This window comes from Pelobates fuscus, chromosome 7 (genome assembly GCF_036172605.1).
Source record: "Pelobates fuscus isolate aPelFus1 chromosome 7, aPelFus1.pri, whole genome shotgun sequence".
Taxonomy (NCBI): Eukaryota; Metazoa; Chordata; class Amphibia; order Anura; family Pelobatidae; genus Pelobates; species Pelobates fuscus.
In genome coordinates, this window is record NC_086323.1 from 126,351,651 (window position 1) to 126,372,297 (window position 20,647).

General features: G+C 39.8%; 1 protein-coding gene across 1 annotated transcript in view; it reads left to right on the top strand.

Annotated features, from left to right (window-relative positions):
* GNAI2 (G protein subunit alpha i2) overlaps positions 1-20,647 on the top strand; it is a 57,167-nt gene that overhangs the window by 18,073 nt on the left and 18,447 nt on the right. Inside the window, exons 2-3 of the mRNA XM_063426572.1 lie at positions 19,516-19,558; positions 19,980-20,121. Coding sequence (XP_063282642.1) covers positions 19,516-19,558; positions 19,980-20,121 — 185 coding nt within the window. The remainder of the gene's footprint in view (positions 1-19,515; positions 19,559-19,979; positions 20,122-20,647) is intronic.

Below are 20,647 nucleotides of genomic sequence, written 5' to 3' on the forward strand. Positions count from 1 at the left end.
ATGCTATGTATATTTAGATTCCTGTCAAACATTGTCATGAACCCGATAAAAAAAAAAAAAAAACTAAACAAAAACCCCAAGACACTTCATAGGACAAACTGCCTTCTTCAATACATTTTTGTAAAATTTGGTTTACTTCAACTCCCATCATGCCAGATACGATGGCAAATATGGATTAAATGCACATTGAGTACCATTGTTTCTGCTCTGTAATTGGAGCTCAAGTTACTTTAGGACGTTTTCTCAGTTTGTTTGTATTTGTGTTGAACAGCACTGTAGAATACAGTACCCTGTTGAATCTAGATATTAATAACCGTTAAGAGACGTCATGTGTCTGTTTGACAGTCTGTGTTGCCATTGCCCTTGTTAGGGGTAATGTAGACATGAGGTTAATGTGCCAGTGTCACCCTGAATGGATGGGAGGAGAGAGCGCAAAGCTTTTAGGTCAATTGACAGGGAAGCTGACAGATTCTTTGGGCTCTAGTAGGTCCCTTAAGTCTGTCATTGAGTCACCCTGTGGTTAGGGACAGGCTGTGCTCAATCTGGGCTTTATTCTTGACAGATGGGTGGATGTTAGTGCGTGTGACTTGTTCTCTGGGTATCACTGTTTGCATCTGGTCTCCCCCCTCCACCCCCCCCCCCCTTTCCTGTCCGGAGAAGCTAATCAGGTTAGAAGGCTGTGAGAGGAGTTTACAAGGTGGCAGCCAGTCTGTGGGGCGCTCCCCTTCCTGCACCAGCGCTCACTTCCTTTTTATGAGTTTCAGAGCAGAATAGCAGGAAATGGAGATTCGACCAATGCAGTTACAATCTTGAGTTTACAGCAAAGGATGGGGCAAGAGTTCTGGGTAGCTGTGTGTCTCAGACCTCTTTATCAGTTCTCTTACTATCTGTATGGAGATTACATCCATGTTGGTGTGCACTCTTCATTCTCTTCTATATTTTTCTGTACAATATATACAGTTGTATAACTACTTTCTTCTTCCTGTGAATAGGTGTGTCAGGACCGTTGTAAAGTGATGGAGACGGGGGTGGAAGAAGTATAGCATATCAAGGGGGTGAGAACACTAGGAAACGTCCTCAACTGGACTGTCAATACTTTCCTGCAGGGGGTACTAAAATAGGTCTCTTGGGGGGAGGTGAATATATCAAAGCTGTCTCTCAGTGTTACTTAACCCCTTAAGGACACATGACATGTGGGACATGTCATGATTCCCTTTTATTCCTGAAGTTTGGTCCTTAAGGGGTTAAAGGAAACCTATAGTAATCATTATTTCAGGACTGTAGGTTCTGTCTACCCCATTTGCTTTTAAACAATTGGGTATATCTGCTGATGTCTTTGCAGTCTACTCATATCCATTGCTTCTCATAGCAGTTAAATGCTGCTCTCCTCCAATTAAATGCTGCTATCACTAGCATTTGATTCCCAGTCTGATTTTTAACTTGGTCTAGAGTACGACGCGGCTCTAGTGGCTGACAGTATGACAGACGCTAGAGGTAGATGTAAACGTTGTGCTTTCTGAAACCAAAACGGATTTAAAAGGACCAGACTACTGCACCAAGACCGCTTCAATTAAGTGTTCCTGACCAAAACTTTGAATTTTAGCTATATGTCTGTTCAATCATAATTTATCACTTTCATAATAAGTGCTCCCACACTTATTATATATCATTTTGTTAAGTAGAAATAATTGTTATACAAAACCTGCACTTTCACTGATATCATTCAGACGTTGTGTCAGCAAAGAGGACCACATTCCTTCTTTTTCTTCTGAGGTTTTTTATTATTTTTTTTACCTCAAAAGATTTCAACGTTTTGCAGCTTATCGAAGGTGTACTCCATCTGAAAAACAGTGTTTTCATAAAAGACTGGTCTTTAGTTAGAGTAACCTTTTCTGGTCCCCTCAACGTGAATAAAAGCAATTGCTTACATGGAGGCCTTGTTCTCCCTGCTAATTGACATGAAGGGGTTTTAATGTCTGGGGGGCTTATTGTTGAATATGACGTGAGCTGTTCACTTGAATACTAAACTGCAAAAAGCTGAAAATGTTTTATATATTTACCGTATGTGTTTGTGCAGACATTTAATCATTTTCTCGTTTCACAAATAAATGCATGCTCTATAACCATGATCTGGATGTCTTCATTGCAATATGGGGAAATTTGGACGTTTCTCTGTAGTTTCATCAGAATTCTTTAAAAAAAAAAAAAAAAGTTTTAAAAGCATCTCTCCAAAAAAAAACAAAAACACAATTATAAGAAAGGGGAAAAAACCTTAAGAGATAACAAGAGGTAATGTTTGCTTTTTATTTTATATATTTCTATCTGTTTTGTTTGGCAAACTTTCTTTTTAGTCTTGTTCTTTGTCTAAACATTTTTAATCTTATTGCTGAGATCCATTCCCCCTAATGTTCTCATTTTGTGCTCATCAAATCTCTAGTATGTGGTTAGAAGCAGCCTCAAGTTTGATATTCTCTTTATTTTCTTCTGCTACCCACCCAAAGCCAAATTGTATTCCGTGCCAAGAAAAAGTATGCTGTAGAAATTGCAGTCTCTCATAGTATCACAGATTAAATATTTTTTGTGCGCATGTGTATTTGCCGTTTAATTTTGCTAAATGAAGGCTACAGTGGGCCCAGTAACACATCTCAAGAAGCAAGTATTGCGTGTCATCATTATTTCAGTAATGCATTAATTGTAAGCACAGATATAAATGGCATATAAAACCAGTGTTTCTCAACTGCAAGCTACCAGCATTCACAGGGCTTGGTGTGGCCTATAGTGAAAACCACTATTTAGTAGATATAACCAAAATGAAAACAAGCATGCATTTAATTATGCATTTTCATTGGAATTATATCTAAACGGCTTGCACTGCAGATCTCTTGTCTGCTGCCTTTGCAAGCCCTCCTCTTCTAACCCCTCCTAGATGTTCTGTAGCTGGACAGTCACAGACTTCCCAAATGCAGCTCAGTGATCTGGGCAATTGCTGTCTTGAGTTCCGTGCAAAAAAAAAAAAAAAAAGCTAACAGACCTGTTGTCTGATTGAAAAGCCCCCCATGTAAATTTATAAAAGTGTAAATTTCTATTTAAATCTGTGCTATTTCCAAAATTAGAAAAATAACTGTTTACACACAAACTCCTACCTTACACCAACCCCCATAACAACTTTATGTCAAATCCTGTCTTACCATCAGGTGTTTTCGAATGGTTTAAATGGACACCAAAACAACTTTTGCTGAAGCAGTTGTTGTCTGTAAATCATGCATCTGAACGTTCACTGCTCAATTATCTGCCATTTTGGAGTTAAATCACTTTGTGTCTGTTTATACAGCCCTAGCCACACCTCCCATGGCTGTGACTGACACAGGCTGCATTAAAACAAGATGGATTCATTTTCAATCAGTTGTTACTTACGTTTTTTTTTGTTTTTTTTTGTAAGGGACACTATAGTCACCAGAACAACTACAGCTTATTGAATTTGAGTAGAATCATTACCTTCAGGCTTTTTGCTGTAAGCCCTGTCTTTTCAGAGAAAATGCAGTGTTTACATTACAGCCTAGTGATAACTTTCACTGGCCACTCCTCAGATGGCTGTTAGAGATCCTTCCTGTGTCATGGCTGCCTAAAATGCATCCAAACATTCAGTGTCTCCACCCTCTGCATCCAGACACTGAACTTTCCTCATAGAGATTCATTGATTCAGTTCATCTCTATGAGGAGATGCTGATTGACCAGGGCTGTGTTTGAATCATGCTGGCTCTGCCCCTGATCTGCCTCTTTGTCAGTCTCAGCCAATCCTATGGGGCAATCCTATGATGTCAGCAGGCAGTGGACAGGTCAAAAGAAAACCGTGACAAACCTGCAGCTTCAGGCTTTAATACAAGTAAGATTTTACTATTTGTAGGGAGGCATGAAGGACCAGGGGGGCTAGATGGTGGTTTTCACCCTATAGGGTCAGGAATACATGTTTGTGTTCCTGACCCTATAGTGATCCTTTAATATCTCCTGCTCTGTAAATGTAACTTTAATTACACACAGGAAGCTGCTCACACTGCAGGGTTTAGCAAGCTATTAACAGTGCAGAAGATAAGAAATTCTAAATTAAACAGGATTTGCAATAAAGGAAGTATAAACATTAGATAACTCTTTTACAGGAAGGGTTTTGGAAGGCTGTGTAAGTCCTATGCAGGGATGTTTGACTACCACTGCATAAATAAAGTGACTGAACTCCTAAAATGGCAGAGAAATGAGCAGTGAGACTGCAGGGGCATGATCCATTTACCAAAACTGTGTAATTAAGCTAAAGTTGTTTTGGTGCCTATAGTGTCCCTTTAACTTTAAAGTCTACCCCTGTTTCTTAGTCTGGCTGCCGTACAGTTAAGGTAGTTTTGACTTGGTGTTTGGAGATAGGCTCTCTTACTTACAACGGCAGCAAGTTGTAGTCTAAGAGAATCCGCTGGGCAAACCATCCAAGTGTCTATGGTGGCTAGAAGAGGCAGTGTCGATAAGAGAACAAACTTCGGGGTTAAAGGGACACTCCAGGCACCCAGACCACTTCTGCCCAATGGAGTGGTCTGGGTGCCAACTCCCACTACTTTTAACCCTGCCAACTCCCACTACTCTTAACCTTGCAGGGTTAACTCCACCTCTAGAGGCTGTCTACTAGACAGCCACTAGAGGGCACTTCCTAGATAATAGCACAGATTATCTGTGCTAGAGCGATGCTGGACGTCGTCACGCTGTGTGAGGACCTACAGCGTCGCTCATTTTCCCATAGGAAAGCATTGAAATGCATTTTCAATGCTTTCTTATGGAGAGCGCTAATGCACATGCGCGGCATTTCCGCGCATGCACACTAGGCCCCCCCCCGGCCGGTGGGCGGGATCAGTCTCACCCACCGGCCGACGCAATGCAGAGGAGGAGGAGGAGCGGCGGCGGAGGAAGCAGCGACGTGGGACATTGTCGCTGCCTCAGGTACGTTACCCCTTCAGCAACCGGGGATTAGGGGGTGGGAGGGAGAGAGGACCTGCAGTGCCAGTGTTTTCCTGGCATAGAAACATAGAATGTGACGGCAGATAAGAACCATTCGGCCCATCTAGTCTGCCCAATTTTCTAAATACTTTCATTAGTCCCTGGCCTTATCTTATAGTTAGGATAGCCTTATGCCTATCCCACGCATGCTTAAACTCCTTTACTGTGTTAACCTATACCACTTCAGCTGAAAGGCTATTCCATGTATCCACTACCCTCTCAGTAAAGTAATACTTCCTGATATTATTTTTAAACCTTTTGTCCCTCTAATTTAAGACTATGTCCTCTTGTTGTGGTAGTTTTTCTTCTTTTAAATATAGTCTCCTCCTTTACTCTGTTGATTCCCTTTATGTATTTAAATGTTTCTATCATATCCCCCCTGTCTCGTCTTTCCTCCAAGCTATACATGTTAAGATCCTTTAATCTTTCCTGGTAAGTTTTACCCTGCAATCCATGAACCAGTTTAGTAGCCCTTCTCTGAACTCTCTCTAAGGTATCACTATCCTTCTGAAGATACGGTCTCCAGTACTGCGTACAATACTCCAAGTGAGGTCTCACCAGTGTTCTGTTCAATGGCATGAGCACTTCCCTCTTTCTACTGTTAATACCGCTCTCCCTATACAACCAAGCATTCTGCTAGCATTTCCTGCTGCTCTATTACATTGTCTGCCTAGCTTTAAAGGGACACTATAGTCACTTGAACAACTTTAGCTTAATGAAGCAGTTTTGGTGTATAGAACATGCCCCTGCAGCCTCACTGCTCAATCCTCTGCCATTTAGGAGTTAAATCCCTTTGTTTATGAACCCTAGTCACACCTCCCTGCATGTGACTTGCACAGCCTTCCATAAACACTTCCTGTAAAGAGAGCCCTATTTAGGCTTTATTTATTGTAAGTTCTGTTTAATTTAGATTTTATTATCCCCTGCTATGTTAATAGCTTGCTATACCCTGCAAGATGCTTCTGTATGTGATTAAAGTTCAATTTAGAGATTGAGATACAATTATTTAAGGTAAATTACATCTGTTTGAAAGTGAAACCAGTTTTTTTTTTTCATGCAGGCTCTGTCAATCATAGCCAGGGGAGGTGTGGCTAGGGCTGCATAAACAGAAACAAAGTGATTTAACGCCTAAATGACAGTGAAATTGCAGGGGAATGATCTCTATACACTAAAACGGCTTTATTTAGCTAAAGTAATTTAGGTGACTATAGTGTTCCTTTAACCCCTTAAGGACACATGACATGTGTGACATGTCAGGATTCCATTTTATTCCAGAAGTTTGGTCGTTAAGGGGTTAAGTTATAATTTTTAAAATGGCAGCTTGTTGGAAATCTCTTCAGCAGACTTTTAGTACACCAAACTGTGGAGTAATCTCTCCCTTTAACCCTGTACATCTGACACTATGTTGTGTTTTCTGTGGTTCTTGCAGAATAATCAATGCTAACACTCACTTAATATGAACAGCTTTACTTCCATAGGTCACAAAATATAACTTGCAGAGTCACTGCTAAACTCACATCATGAAGTGCTCTCCTAAGCCTTCCTACTCAGGGAATCTCCCTCTTAAAGCAACACAGTGGTTCTCGCTGTGACATCCAGACATGGTCATCCCAGAAGTGCCCAACAGGGGATTTGAACCGTGGTTCCTCTGTGCCATAGTCCTGCAGTTTTGCCTCAAAGCCACTCTCCAGTTTCCCTTTAAGGAGTTAAAACCAGGTTAAACCCCTGAAAAGTAAGATGGTACCAAGGCTCAGGTTCCTTGAAGGTAATGTGCTCTGTCTTCAAGGCAGCACACTTCACTATTTAGTAAAGCAATAACAACTAACATAATTCTTTACTAGCAAATTAATAATATCCAAATTAGATATTTTTTCCAGCTCTTTACACTTTCAATTCATGAAGTATAAATTACCCCTACACTTTTCCATGTCCTAATTAGAACCCGAACGTTTTTCCAGGTGTTATTCAGTGTAGCCTGTTTTAGTGGGAGACTAGGGATGGACTCTAATAGGCTGAAATGCCTTGTCATCTGACCAACAGAAAATACTTGCTGAAGTTTGTGTTTATTATTGAAAATTGCAGGAAGAATGAAACGAGGGCTGCTTATTTTTGCTTTATGTGACTGAGTAATCCGTTATGGAACAGCAACTTGGGATAAGTCAATTGTGGCCAGGATTTATTCTCTCTGCAGTTGGCATGGTAACGTAAATGGCTTCTTGAAGCTTGCTTTGGTGAATTCAGTTTCTCGTTTCTGACTGCTTTGCCTTGGTAACTGTACAGGAAAGGACTGGCAGATGTTTGTGAACTAACCATGATTTTTGAGTTGGGAAATGCGTTAAAAAAAAAAAAAAAAAAAAAAAAGAATTATATTAAAAATTCTTTCCTAATTCCTGCATGTTTCTTTGATGTTTGGGAGCACCCAGAGGTCTGGTGTGTCAAAAGAATGAACTAATCGATGTGTTTGTGCACACACACAGTTAACACGCCTTTGTCTCTTTATACTAAGCTCCCTAAATCCTGCAGTTTGTCTGTAAGACAATAACTCACATTTTTCTGAACTATGGCATTGGTAGTCCATTAACATCTTAAAAAATGGCCACCAGTTCCTAAAGTCCAATGTCCTTCATTCTTTGCCTCACTTGAAGGAACTATCAATGAGCCATGTGTAACTGGAATTTGTATTTGTAATAAATCTGGATAATGCAAACAAACCTGGCCGGCTTGGGGCATCTTTCACTTTCTAAAATGTGTATGTATTCTGGAGATATATGCCAGAGCTGTATGTAAACAGGACTGCTCCAAGCTTTGCTGGATTGGTAAGCAGTAACGGTTTGTCTTGTCAGGGTGGGTTGCAGTGTGGGACTGATTTATTTATTTTTTAACTAATTTTGTTGGACAGCTTTAAATTGATTTTATTTTGTTTTTTACATAAACTCAAAGTACTTGTTTTTTCAACTAAACTGTTGAGTATGGAAAATTGACAGGGAATTGCAACTTTTAGACCCAAATAAAACAGGAGAGATACAAATATGGAAGTATTGCAGAATGTTTCTGTCTTAAAATGTAAAATCACTGTTCGATTTACGAGAAATCTTTTAGTGCAAATATACAAAATGAGTTTGCATTCTGTAAGCTGTGAATGTAACTTGTTACATTTTAACATAGATTATAATTGTTTTTGTTAGTTGGACGGTTTATTCGTAGGAAATGTTTTTGATCAGTACCCGTGGTGCATTTGTGTAAATCCATCTCAAAAATAAAATGTATGTATATTCTGAGAATTAAAGAAAAAAAAAAATATTGATTTCTATTTTTTTAATTAAATTATACGAAGATTAACTAATGTAATCCTCACAAGGTCTGATGAGCTGGTTTTAATATTTTATTACTAGCTTATTGTTGAAGTGGCCATGTTGTATAGTATCGCTGTTGGATCTTGTAGGCTTCTACAGGCAGTGCACCCGTGGCTGTTTAGAATCCCCATCTGGTTTAATGTATATATTTGTCAGTGGACCCTGCCCTGTCTGGCTCTTTCATCTGTGTCTTTCATCATGTATAGACATTAGTTTATAAATGTAGTGTGTGTATCCTGTTATAGCAGTGTTCTCTTGTCTAGGACTACCCACATAGGTCATATTTTGTCCACACGGCTGGTAGCTATGGAAGATTGCTAACTGGCCTTTAGATTTCCCCATTTGCCCCCTATTTAGAAACCTGAGCCTTCTTTATGTTGTCCCTTGAAAAAGGTGCAGGACTGTGGCCACGGAGTCTCCTTGTGAGAATGGAGTAGTAAGCTCATTTGAGCAGGGTGCTATCAACCTGTTGTTTTTTGTAATGGTGTCATTTATTGTAAAATGTCCTCCTTTATAATATTGAAAAGCGTTGCAGAATAAGTTGGCTGTATATAAATGCCAATACTACTACTAATAATGTTGTCTTGGTTACATGTGGCATCCTTAAGTGCATGTGCTATATGCAATGTTTCAATAAAGATTTGTTATTTTATAATGGGTGTCCAGTTCCACATTTCTTGATTTAAATATTATGTTTCTGTACTTAGGGCAGTGCAGTGGAATGTGCACCTGCTTGTTCTGTATTTATGTACAAGAGTGTGTGCATCTTTAATTTGTGTTGAATTATTTAGTACAAATAGATGCTTTGGATTGAACAGTTGTATACAAAGCATTTTCTGGGTTGTCAGCATGGAATACTTATGTAATACACGATGGAAATCAATATAAGGCAATGAATGTTACCTGTCCACCGCTGCCTAGTCTGAGCTTTTAACATAATCTAATGATGTACATATTCACGTTGCCGTTTGGGAGCATGCATTTTATTTATAATACAGGTTAAAGGAGGCCCCTTGATATTGGTAATGAAGATGAGGGGTGATCTATACAGGTTATACTGTTTCTGTTGGTAGTAGATTTCAAGAATTCGTAGAATTATAGCAGTCACCCTGGTTTATTTAGAAATCATGGTGAAAATCTATAACTGTTTCTTATGAATTGTCGGAATATTAATCTTTAGGCTAAAAAGCCAAATTGAAGTATCGCCCAAATCAACTTTATTGACCAAAAAAATGGAATTTACTCTCGACATTTGCACTTTTGTGAATAACACTTTCAAGCTTCAGACTTTACATGGGACTCAAATATTAACCAGTTCCATGTAAAGTTTAGAATCAAACCTGTTTCTAAAGTGAATGGAAATGTTTTTTCGCTTCCTTAAATTAGGGGAGAAAGAGACATGATGCTCCCACTTCATTCTCCACTCTTTCTTGGATGAGTGATGGAACTGAATACACAGACGTTCAATGTAGAATGGGCCAGGATTAATGGTGGTATGCAGTGAGTAGTCCTGAAAGGTAGGCACCACTCTTCTGTGCAGACGTTAATGCTGCCTTGTTGGCTTTGCAATGGCTGCAAATCTGGTATGATTACTAGGGGCAAAAGCCCCCTTCGGCAGACTGTGTGTTTAGTTCAGACAGCTCATGGCAATGACTCTGTTAGATCTCCCACCAAGTTCTGGCTTGCTTCTTATGCAGTGATTTCATCATCCAGATGTTTCAGCCAACCCCAGTCCACTCATGGCTTTTTTGGGGGGAGAACTAGGTACAGTTCTGGAATACATACTGGGCATTTAAAGATACTCTGTCTTATTCTTTAGAAAGAAAATAGGGGTGGGGGGGATATCTAAAGTGTGTATTTAGGATTAACCATGGACAACTCTGAGATCATTGCCCTTGTATAATATGGAAGCTAAGCAGACACATTTCTGAATAATTTTTTTTTCTTTAATTTTTTTTGGAGCCTGCAATGGGAGATCTGTTGGTATCTGTACATTAGGCCTTCCTTCCCTATAGAAAAGCATTGACTGAATACTTTCCTATGGAGATTTAGAAGACTCTGGACATCTACGTGCAAAGTGTGAGTATGTCCAGCGCGTTTCACAGAGTTAAACTCTGTGAAACAGCAGGAAGCTCCTCTAGTGGCTGTCTGGTAGACAGCCCCTGCAGGCAGTCATAGTAGTGCAATGTAAGCATTGCAGTTTCTCTAACACTGCACCCAGACCACTGTAATGAGCTAAAGTTTTCTGGGTGCCTATAGTGTCCCTTTAAATAGTCCAGCTGGCGAGGAGTAGTGTAATGAAAACAATCCAGTCTTGAATAATGAGGTAGTCACCTCAACACATGTTCACTTACCATGGCTGCCATGTGCCATCAGGGGCTTTATGTGCTGGGTTGCTTTGCACTGGTTTTAGCTTTGTTTCAATTATCCATTGTTCTAGGGCTTAGTTTGTATGAATTACAGGAACCTTGTAATGCAAGGATCTCCCTATACTGATTTCTGTTTGCCTTACTTTGCTTCTAGCTGTACTCTCCAAGGTGTGGCTCAGGAAGGACCTTCACTTCCTGCCCGTGCGTTTTTATTCTCTGCCTTAAACCCGAGAGGAGGCTGTCTGCTGACTGGAGTGTAAACCTTACGACAACGTAATAGTCGCCAGTGTTTAAACCCCTCTAATAGTTAATGTGAATGATGCAAAGTATGCATGGATTTTAAAAATAAAGGTAAAACGGATTTACAGAACAGTCTCATACTACAGTTTTGAGAGGCACCACTTGTCTGGGTAAGATGTCTAAAGAAAACTTCAAGAAGGAATGTAAATCCACATCTATCTGCTTTATGGTTGGTCTATAATTCACTAAATATTTTATTAATACCCCTCCACTTATTACCCTCTTGTGCCGCTGTCCTGTGCAAGATAGGGGTAGGCTATGTTGTCCTTCCCTTTACATACTACAGAAAAAGTCTGTTCTCTGTCTCCTGAATTAGTGTGACTTTGGGAAGAGGTTTTTGAAAGCCTAAAACTGACTGAAATCATTTCTCAAAACTTGTATCTCATCTGCTTATTGCTGCTAAAGAAACTGCAACAGTGTGTGTGTGTGATGGGTATACATAGCTATGTATGTGTGTTTAATATTATAATTTACTTTATGCTTATCATATAGAGGTTCCAATCCCCAGCATCGAGATACTATGACACCTATTCTTTTGAAATCAATGGTAGCTCACAGTGGTACCATAGGTGTTTAGGAACTGATTTCCAGTTGTTTTTCTGCATTCACTACAGTTGGTTTCAGAATTAAATAATGGAGCTGCTATGACTATTGATCATTAAAGTTGAGCCTTTGGTCAATGTTGTCCATTCTGATATTTTGCAAATAAACATGGACTAGTTGATTACTCTGCTAAGGTTGTTATAGGCCATAAAACCCCTTTATAATTCTGGCTCCATGGTTTTTGTGCCTATTCTATATTTATTGTGTTCTACAAGTGGCATTAGTAGATCCATATATGCTTGACATCCATATCTAAACATTACAATCGAAGCAGGTTTTCTCATAGAGTTTTAGACGCATGTGATTTGTGTACTAAAATCTGTGTTTCTGCTAGCTAAAAGGAAATTAAATCATACTGTAGAGTTTTTGTTTTGATTTCCTTTTTATGCCATAAAGATATGAGGAATTGTAAGGGAAGAATAGCCTTTCTGTGGAGTTTTATGCAGTATTTATACATATTGCGGGGTCAATGAACTTTAAGAGCTTACTCAGTCCTCTTCCTGAAGCAAAAAGTCCCCGTTGGAAAAAAGGCCTTGGGCCAACTAAGAACGATGGCTGATCTTTATGCAAGGTGTTCCGGATTACCTCTGTAATTACTGCTTGAAGTTAAAGGCCACTTCCCAGACCTGCAGCAGAGGTGTGACTCCGAGCCCTTGGCCATACTTGGCAGGTTTCTGCACATATCATTTAAATCTAGCCTGACCATTATTGGTGATAATGAGTAGCAGGAAGATTTGCTTTTACAGGCACTTGTGCAGAATACTGATCTCTGATTTAAAAAAACAAAAACAAAGGTATAGTCCTTATGATCCATTTTCTGACAAGATGAATATCGTCTAAAATGTCACCTGCTCACCTCAGCGTGAACGTGAAGGCCTGCACGCATTGTTTAGTAATGTTATCTAGTAGGTGGAGTCTGTGGTACTGCTACAAAATTGTCTTCACCATGGGGATATTCATTGTATGATATAGCATTATATGCCACATTCCTGTATGTACCAACTGTAGAATATACACAGTGCCTACTACAAAGAGAGTCACACTTTCTGTGAAATGTACAGAGGGTATCTCCCCTGTGTGCATGCACTCACATAGCTTGCTGGTATCTTTATTCAGTGAGATTTACCAAGATTTCCCTTAAAGTTGCCTCTAAAATAGGCGTGGACATCCAAGACCTGATTACTGTGGGTCATCAACAAAGAGAGGAAGAGACGATGACTAGCTGCGGAGGAACAATTAGATAGACGATGTGAGCCAAGTGCGAGCTGTATTCTGAATACCAATGGATTAAAGCACGCTGAATCAAGATTCTCAAAGTAGAACGTTCCCACAGAATTAGAAGGGAGATATAACCCTTTGATTAGGCAGATATCAAGTCATTGCCAGTCTTTTTAATAGGGCCATCTCAAAGTGTTCTGCTTGCGAAACAAACCGTTCTGTACACATTGTTAATCTCATTTTAAATTGTAACTTGGTTGCATCTGACTTACTCATGTTCTTAGGCAAAAGAAGCAAATGTGGAGCATTCAGTAGATGCATTCCAACTGTTTCCATGGAGACTTCTCCATTTTACAACATTGCCCCTAATAACTATTCGCATAAATATAACACGCAAACCAATGCAAAGATGCACAATTTTAAAGGGTTAAAAGAACAGAATAACCAGATATCATGGCATCTGAGTGTAACATTTACATTCTATCCCATCAAAGAGATATTGGTATAGTTGCGAGAAGACCCTTGGTGGAAGGATAGGGGGGAATAAAGGACGGGATTAATAGTGGGATGGGGAAAGATATATGTAAAATAAGTCGGGTACAGTTAAGCAAGAAACGTGGTTAGGGGGACCTGGTAAAGAGACTCGCAAGCTAAACTGTTATTTAACTAACTCTCTGCAATTTCTAGTCCTAGAAGTCAAGTGATCAGTCCAAACAAACACAGAATTGTTCTTAAACAATCTAAAAACTACATTTATTAGGAGCTCTTTGCAACACTGTATACTTGAACCAGTGTGACAGTTGGACGCTGCTTTCAGATTTGCAATCTAGGAGAATCACTCTGATTTGTGTCAGCAAGAACCAATAATGGCCCCTTAGGTTTATAAGCACTTTTACATTTGAGTTTTGAATGGCCTTTTCCTGATCCAGTGTCGATAAATCACATATTAATCATTTTAACCCTCTGTTTTAAAATTTTATAACACACACAACACCCATATAGTGGTTTGTGTATGTGTATTTTATGATTTTTGGATCCCCTTTCATGCTAAGCCGATGTATAGATAGGGTTGGTAGTGAAGAAGTTAATGATAATTAATTTGCTACATTTCATGCCACCTTTTTCATATTCAAATATCTAACTTTTTCCTCTCTCCTGTAAAAACAAGGGAGAACAATTCAAGCATTAATTCTTCTGGAGTGATTTGTATTCGTTTCTCCCGTTTGCTGTGTTGTCATCTCTAGGACAGGAAATTTCCATTAGTCTGTGTCTAGTTTACCATAAAAAAAACAAGCAGCGGATGAGCGAAAGAATTGCGATGTTCTGTATTTATAACTCTGGGTGTTCTAGTAATCCCTTCTCCTCTCCATTCCCTTCTGACTTGTGGACCACAGGGATTATTTTTTCCCATCTCTGTCTATATTTGTTCCCTGCTGAAATTCATATTGTAAACCACTTAAGTTGCTATAAATTGAAGAGTTTTTAACAGGCCGTGTTGCAGAATGGTGCCTTTCACAATACATTGGGTCTACCCTTCACAAGTATGCAGAGCATATATCCCAGGTATATCAGGGGCAGACTTCATTCAGCATTGGTTTTCAATCAGGAATGGTTATAAAGATAATTTCTCGCCTGGAACTGTAACAATAAAAACACTGTCTTTTATGTCTGATATATCTGCCATATAGACTCCTTTTTTAGGGAATAATTGCTTTTCTGTTAGCGAGTCTTAAAGGGGAAACCCCAAATATTATGATCACCAACTTCATACAGAAAACTCCACTTCCTCTGAGGCTCTAAGAAAAGTATAGCGCCAAGTCACTTTGTATACACATAAACTGTTGCTTGCACAATTTAGGCATTGCACACGTAATTCAGCATCCCATTGCCTCATTCTTTGAAGAAAATGAATGAGACCAACTTGTGTTTCTTGGGATCATGTTCATGTACCCCCTTCTGTAACCTCTATTGTTATGGTGTTTCCAGGATTGGCTGAGGAACCTCCTCTATTTCCTGGATGCTGTCAGATCAGTAGACCCCATATCTTTCTCTCAGAATAAGCACATTTGTTTTGGGTGGCAGATTCACCTTGGGTATATCTTTAAACAGGCTCTTTAAAAATACAGGATCCTCAATAATAGCTGATTTGGTACATAACTTATCCTGTTTTATTTTTATGTTGACCTGCTAATTAAACCTGTGACTATGAACGTTCCCTCTGGAAGAAATCTGTGTTAGTGAGCACTTCTCCTTTGCCGAGATAATCCATCTACCTCACAGGTGTGGCATATCAAGATGCTGATTAGACAGCATGATTATTGCACATGTGTGCCTTAGGTTGACCATAATAAAAGGCCACTCTAAATGTGCAGTTTTATCACACAGCACAATGCCACAGATGTCGCAAGTTTTGAGGGAGCATGCAACTGGCCTGCTGACTGCAGAAATGTCCACCACAGCTGTTGCCCGTGAATTGAATGCTCATTTCTCTACTGCAGACTACGTGCAACCACACCACATCCAGCATTTTCACCTCCAAGATCGTCTGAGACCAGCCACCCGGACAGCTGCTGCAACAATCGGTTTGCATAACCAAAGAATTTCTGCACAAACCGTCAGAAACCATCTCTGGGAAGCTCATCTGCATGCTCGTCATCCTCATCCGGGTCTCGACCTGTCTACAGTTCGTCGTTATAACCGACTTGAGTGGGCAAATGCTCACATTCGATGGTGTCTGGCACTTTGGAGAGATGTTCTCTTCACGGTTGAATCCCGGTTTTCACTGTACAGGGCAGATAGTAGACAGCGTGTTCGGCGTTGTGTGGGTGAGCGGTGTGCTGATGTCAATGTTGGGGATAGAGTGGCCCATGGTGCCGGTGGGGTTATGGTATGGGCAGGCGTATGTTATGGACAACTAACACAGCTGAATTGTATTGATGGCATTTTGAATGCACAGAGATACCACGACTAGATCCTGAGGCCCATTGTTGTGCCATTCATCCATGACCATCACCTCATGTTGCAGCATGATAAAGCACGGCCCCATGTTGCAGGGATCCGTACACAATTCCTGGAAGCGAAAGACATCCCAGTTCTTGCATGGCCAGCATACTCACCGCACATGTCACCCATTGAGCATGTTTGGGATGCTCTGGATCGGCATATATGACCGCACGTTCCAGGTCCTGCCATTATCCAGCAACTTTGCACAGCCATTGAAGAGGAGTGGGCCATCATTCCACAGGCCACAATTAACAACTTGATCAACTCTATGCAAAGGAGATGTGTTGCACTGCATGAGGCAAATGATCACAACACATACTGACTGGTTTTCGGACCCCTCTCCCCCCTTGACCTTTTATTGTGGCAGCCTAAGGCACACCTGTGCAATAATCATGCTGTCTAATCAGCATCTTGATATGCCACACCTGTGAGGTGGATGGATTATCTCGGCCAAGGAGAAGTGCTCACTAACACAGATTTAGACAGATTTGTGAACAATATTTGAGAGAAATAGGCCTTTTGTGTACATAGAAAAAGTCTTAGATCTTTGAGTTCAGCTCATGAAAAATGGAGGCAAAAAGAAGTGTTTATAATTTTGTTCAGTATGTGTATATATCACACACACACACACACCATCCTGAAAGAAAATCAATGTTCGTACAATGGCTTTATTTTTTATAAACAAACATTTAGGCCATTGTTGCTTATAGAAAAGCATTAAACACAAACACTGTGTCAATATATTTTGCATATTGACATTGTACGTAAAACAGCTTTTTGATTGACAGCCACTACTAGGCATGGGCAATGTAAAATGTAAACATTGCCATTTCTCAGAAATGGAGAGATAACATTAATTTTGATGTACCTGCTGTCACTTGTGGGGGACATGTACCGGTCTATATTGGCTCCCAAGAACACAGGGAAAGTATTGTTACATTAGATGTACATATTTGAGCCTTTCTCGACCCAGCACTGCCATCTCCCTCTTAACCTCCTCGTGGTTTCATTATCCAGGAGCTCCATGCTTTATCAGCTTACACAGACATGGCAGCCATTGTGTATTGGAACCAGAGAGAGATACCTATAAAATTACAGAGTTATTCACTGAAGTGAGAATTTAAAGTGGATTTCAAAATCATAGTTAAAATAGTTGAACTGGAAACATTTTCGAAGTCCGCTAACCTTCCCGTTCGGCTACTTTGGCATCAAATTTGAAATTCACTTCAAATTCACTGTACGTTCTTACTTTAATGAATAAACCCAAAAGCATTTTATTTTTAAAATGTCTTGTGCATTCTTTTTATTTATAGTGCCCATAATTTAATTTTATCCCCCCCATATATTCGTTTCTTATTATTAAGATCTGCAGTATTTACATAACATTGTCAGAAAACACTTTGCACTTTCTTACATCTTGACATCATTTTTGGCATATTTTAATGTATCTTTACATACATACAAACAGACAGACACCTGCTGTCATTTTCTTCTTCTTGGTGTTCAGAGCTATCTGGCAAGTTAGACTTCGCTACCTTCTTATGTTTGGTTCTGACAGAGCTTGTAATACACATTTCAAAATGGGTAATGTCCTGATCAATGCCCTTCAGTTCAGCAGATAAGGGGTAAAACTTGGCACCGTGAGCGAGTCTTATCTGGCACTGCCCCCAGTGGTTATAAAAAGATTGGCTCATTAGAGTGTCGGTGAGATAATGCTGCAGGGATAAAGAGTTTATCTCTGAATAGGAGATCAGATTAACACCTCTTATCAGCTAACCACTGGCTAATCTTTCCCAGGTATGTTGTCTTGCCGCTCATACATTGTTTATATGTTTTTAGAAAAGCAGTATAACAGAAGGTTTAGGCCTTGGCTAAATTTTTGCAATGACATTATTCACAAACCAAATTTTGGCTAGCTCAGTTTCCTGGGAAGCGCCATGACTGCCTATACCATGGTATAATGTGATCACAGATTTGTCAGCTTATTATTCCTGGAACGCTATTGTTTTTAATTACCGTAATTTCCTGCCTACAACTACGCACTGAGGTTCAGCCTATCTGTTACATGAAGGTTACACAGTGAAACACCTGCATATCTGTTGATCAGACTTGGTTTTATTATATTTAAGCAAAGGATAGTATGAGTTGTCTTTAGCTCTAACTGGCACCAGGACTATTAGAGCGTCTGTGAAGACATTTGCAACATACAAAGACTTTATTGTACTGTGAGCACGACTCTTTCTTAGATCAACTCTTGCAGCTGCCCTAGTGTGTGCGAGAGAAACAGGCAGCGCTGAATTAATGGGGTACAGTGCTTGGGAAAGGGGGCAGGGGGGGTGGAATCTGGCAATCAATAGCAAAGTATACTCATGGCTGGATTCACTGCTTTGTTCAATTATATTTTATTGTATTAAAACACAAATAGTTTTATTAAAAAAAATAAAAAGTGATAGAAACCCTACTGCTCATTACTGTTTTCTTGATTAAATAACCTTCCGATTTTGAATCTTATTTGTTTTTTTGGGTCAGTCAGCTGGTTTGAATTAACGCAGTGCCCCCTCATCTTTGTTTGCCATGAGATGATCATGGGAAGACCTTCGCTCTGTCTGCCCGATCACATCTTTCTCCCCGTTCCTTTGATTTCATTACACTTGGCTTCTCTCCCCTCCCGACTCTCACTCCGCCTGCACGTACCTACTCGTAATGAGGCCCCAGGAAAAATCCACAGGTGGAAGAGAGAAGTGTGGCATTGAGACTGTTAACCCTTTCATTGCCTCTGTGTTTAATTGGGAGGTCTCCATTGCACACCATTTGGTGCATGCATGATGGAGTAGTCCTGTGTATATTCATTAACTTTACAGTTTACAAATATCTTATGGTAAGAATGCAGTTGATGTATATCATGGTGCATGTTTTTTTCTGGATGCAAACCATACATTCACTAATATTTGTTCTATATTTCCATTTACCTTGCCCTCTTTTCCGTAATAAAAGGTTTCTGAATGATCTTTTTTGGGGATGTTTGTGTATTCCACTTAAGAAAAAAAAATCCTTGCACTTCAGATACATGTCTGGCAGCTTCATATCTAAACCACTGGCCACAAAATCGTTTAATATGTGCGTGTATGCAGTGTGCAACAAACCTGTATGGTGGTTATCGGTTCGGTGAAGTCATATTTCACTCACCTCTTGCCTGCACTGTCTTCCTGTTCAAATATGAAATGTTTAACCCATAAGGGACCAAAAACAAGCTCTCGGGGATGGAAGGGAGTTATGAGTGCGTTACACAGAGGTGGAATGTATCTGGATCAATAGAAATGAGTGAGAGGTTCTGGCAGATCTTGGTACTCTGCTCAGAGGGAGAACCGCTAATCGCCTATAGCCAGTAAAGTACATGTAGTGCATTCAGGACAGTTACAGTGAGGATATTTAAATTACCTTGGACCTATAGGGTTACAGCTGTCTTTATTTCCTTGCCTAATCTGCTGTTAATCCAGTATTTAGTGACTGGTTTTGGGTAATAGCTACTGGATGGTGACCCTACCCATATTTTATATGTGATTACTGTAGAGCAGATGAAAAGTGGAGAATGATATGCAAAATATTCACTTTACCCTTTATTTTTCCTTTCTCTTCAGGTGCGGGAGAATCTGGAAAGAGTACCATCGTCAAACAGATGAAGTAAGAACTCTTTATATACTGAATTTTTTTTAAACGTTTTGAGGACACTTGGAAGAGGCTTATTAACCATATCTGGAGTTGTAGGGAATTGACTAAAAAATATTTTTTAGGCCAAAACATAGGCTAAAAATGTTTCCCTATTCGGTAAATAATTCTCAAAAACAAACCTTTTTGCACCTCTGGTTGAAAGTCTGATGCAGAGATTAATGCCTTGTGGGCAAATTACTATAGGACCTGTTAGCTCGTCGTCTTTGAATCCAGTATTTGGTCACTGGTTTGGGGTCAACAGTCCGTATACTACTTACTATAGTATTTACAGGTCACACCCGCCTATTTCATCTCATATGTCTATATCCTGTGTTACTGATTGATCTGTCACATCATCTGACTGTTTTAATAACAAGACTGTGTTCCTCAACAGAATTATCCATGAAGATGGTTATTCAGAGGAGGAGTGTCGACAGTACCGTGCCGTGGTCTACAGCAACACCATTCAGTCTATCATGGCGATTATTAAGGCCATGGGAAACCTCAAGATAGATTTTGGAGATACTGCCCGAGCGGTATGTGTCTTGTTCCTCTGAATATAGTGTGTGTGGAAAGGCCCAAATGTCATCCTCTACAGATACATTATGAAACATACACAGTGTAGACACCGTGCACACTCACATGGAAACATGTTGTCGCAACATACATTGTGCAATTATGGTTTGCCAGTCTGAATCCCACCAGCTATTTGCTCACTTCATTCACCCTTGGTTAATTTCTGGCTGCATGTTATTAATGGCAAACCACTAATACTATAATTGTAGCCCACTCCATTACTCAAAATGCTCAACCAACCACTCATATTCCCAAACAGCTGTACAGTCAATGGTAAATGGTCACTGGTATTAAGGGTTCTGAAGGACTGCAGGCTCTCAAAACCTACATAAAGGTAGTTAGATTCCCTTTCACCCACAGGGCCAATTCTTATACAATTACAATCAAATATGCTAACACTCTCTACAGGATGGTGCCGGTATTAGAGGTTACTCCCAAGTGAACCTCGAGAAAAATCATACAATATAAAAAGTATTAATACCGCAC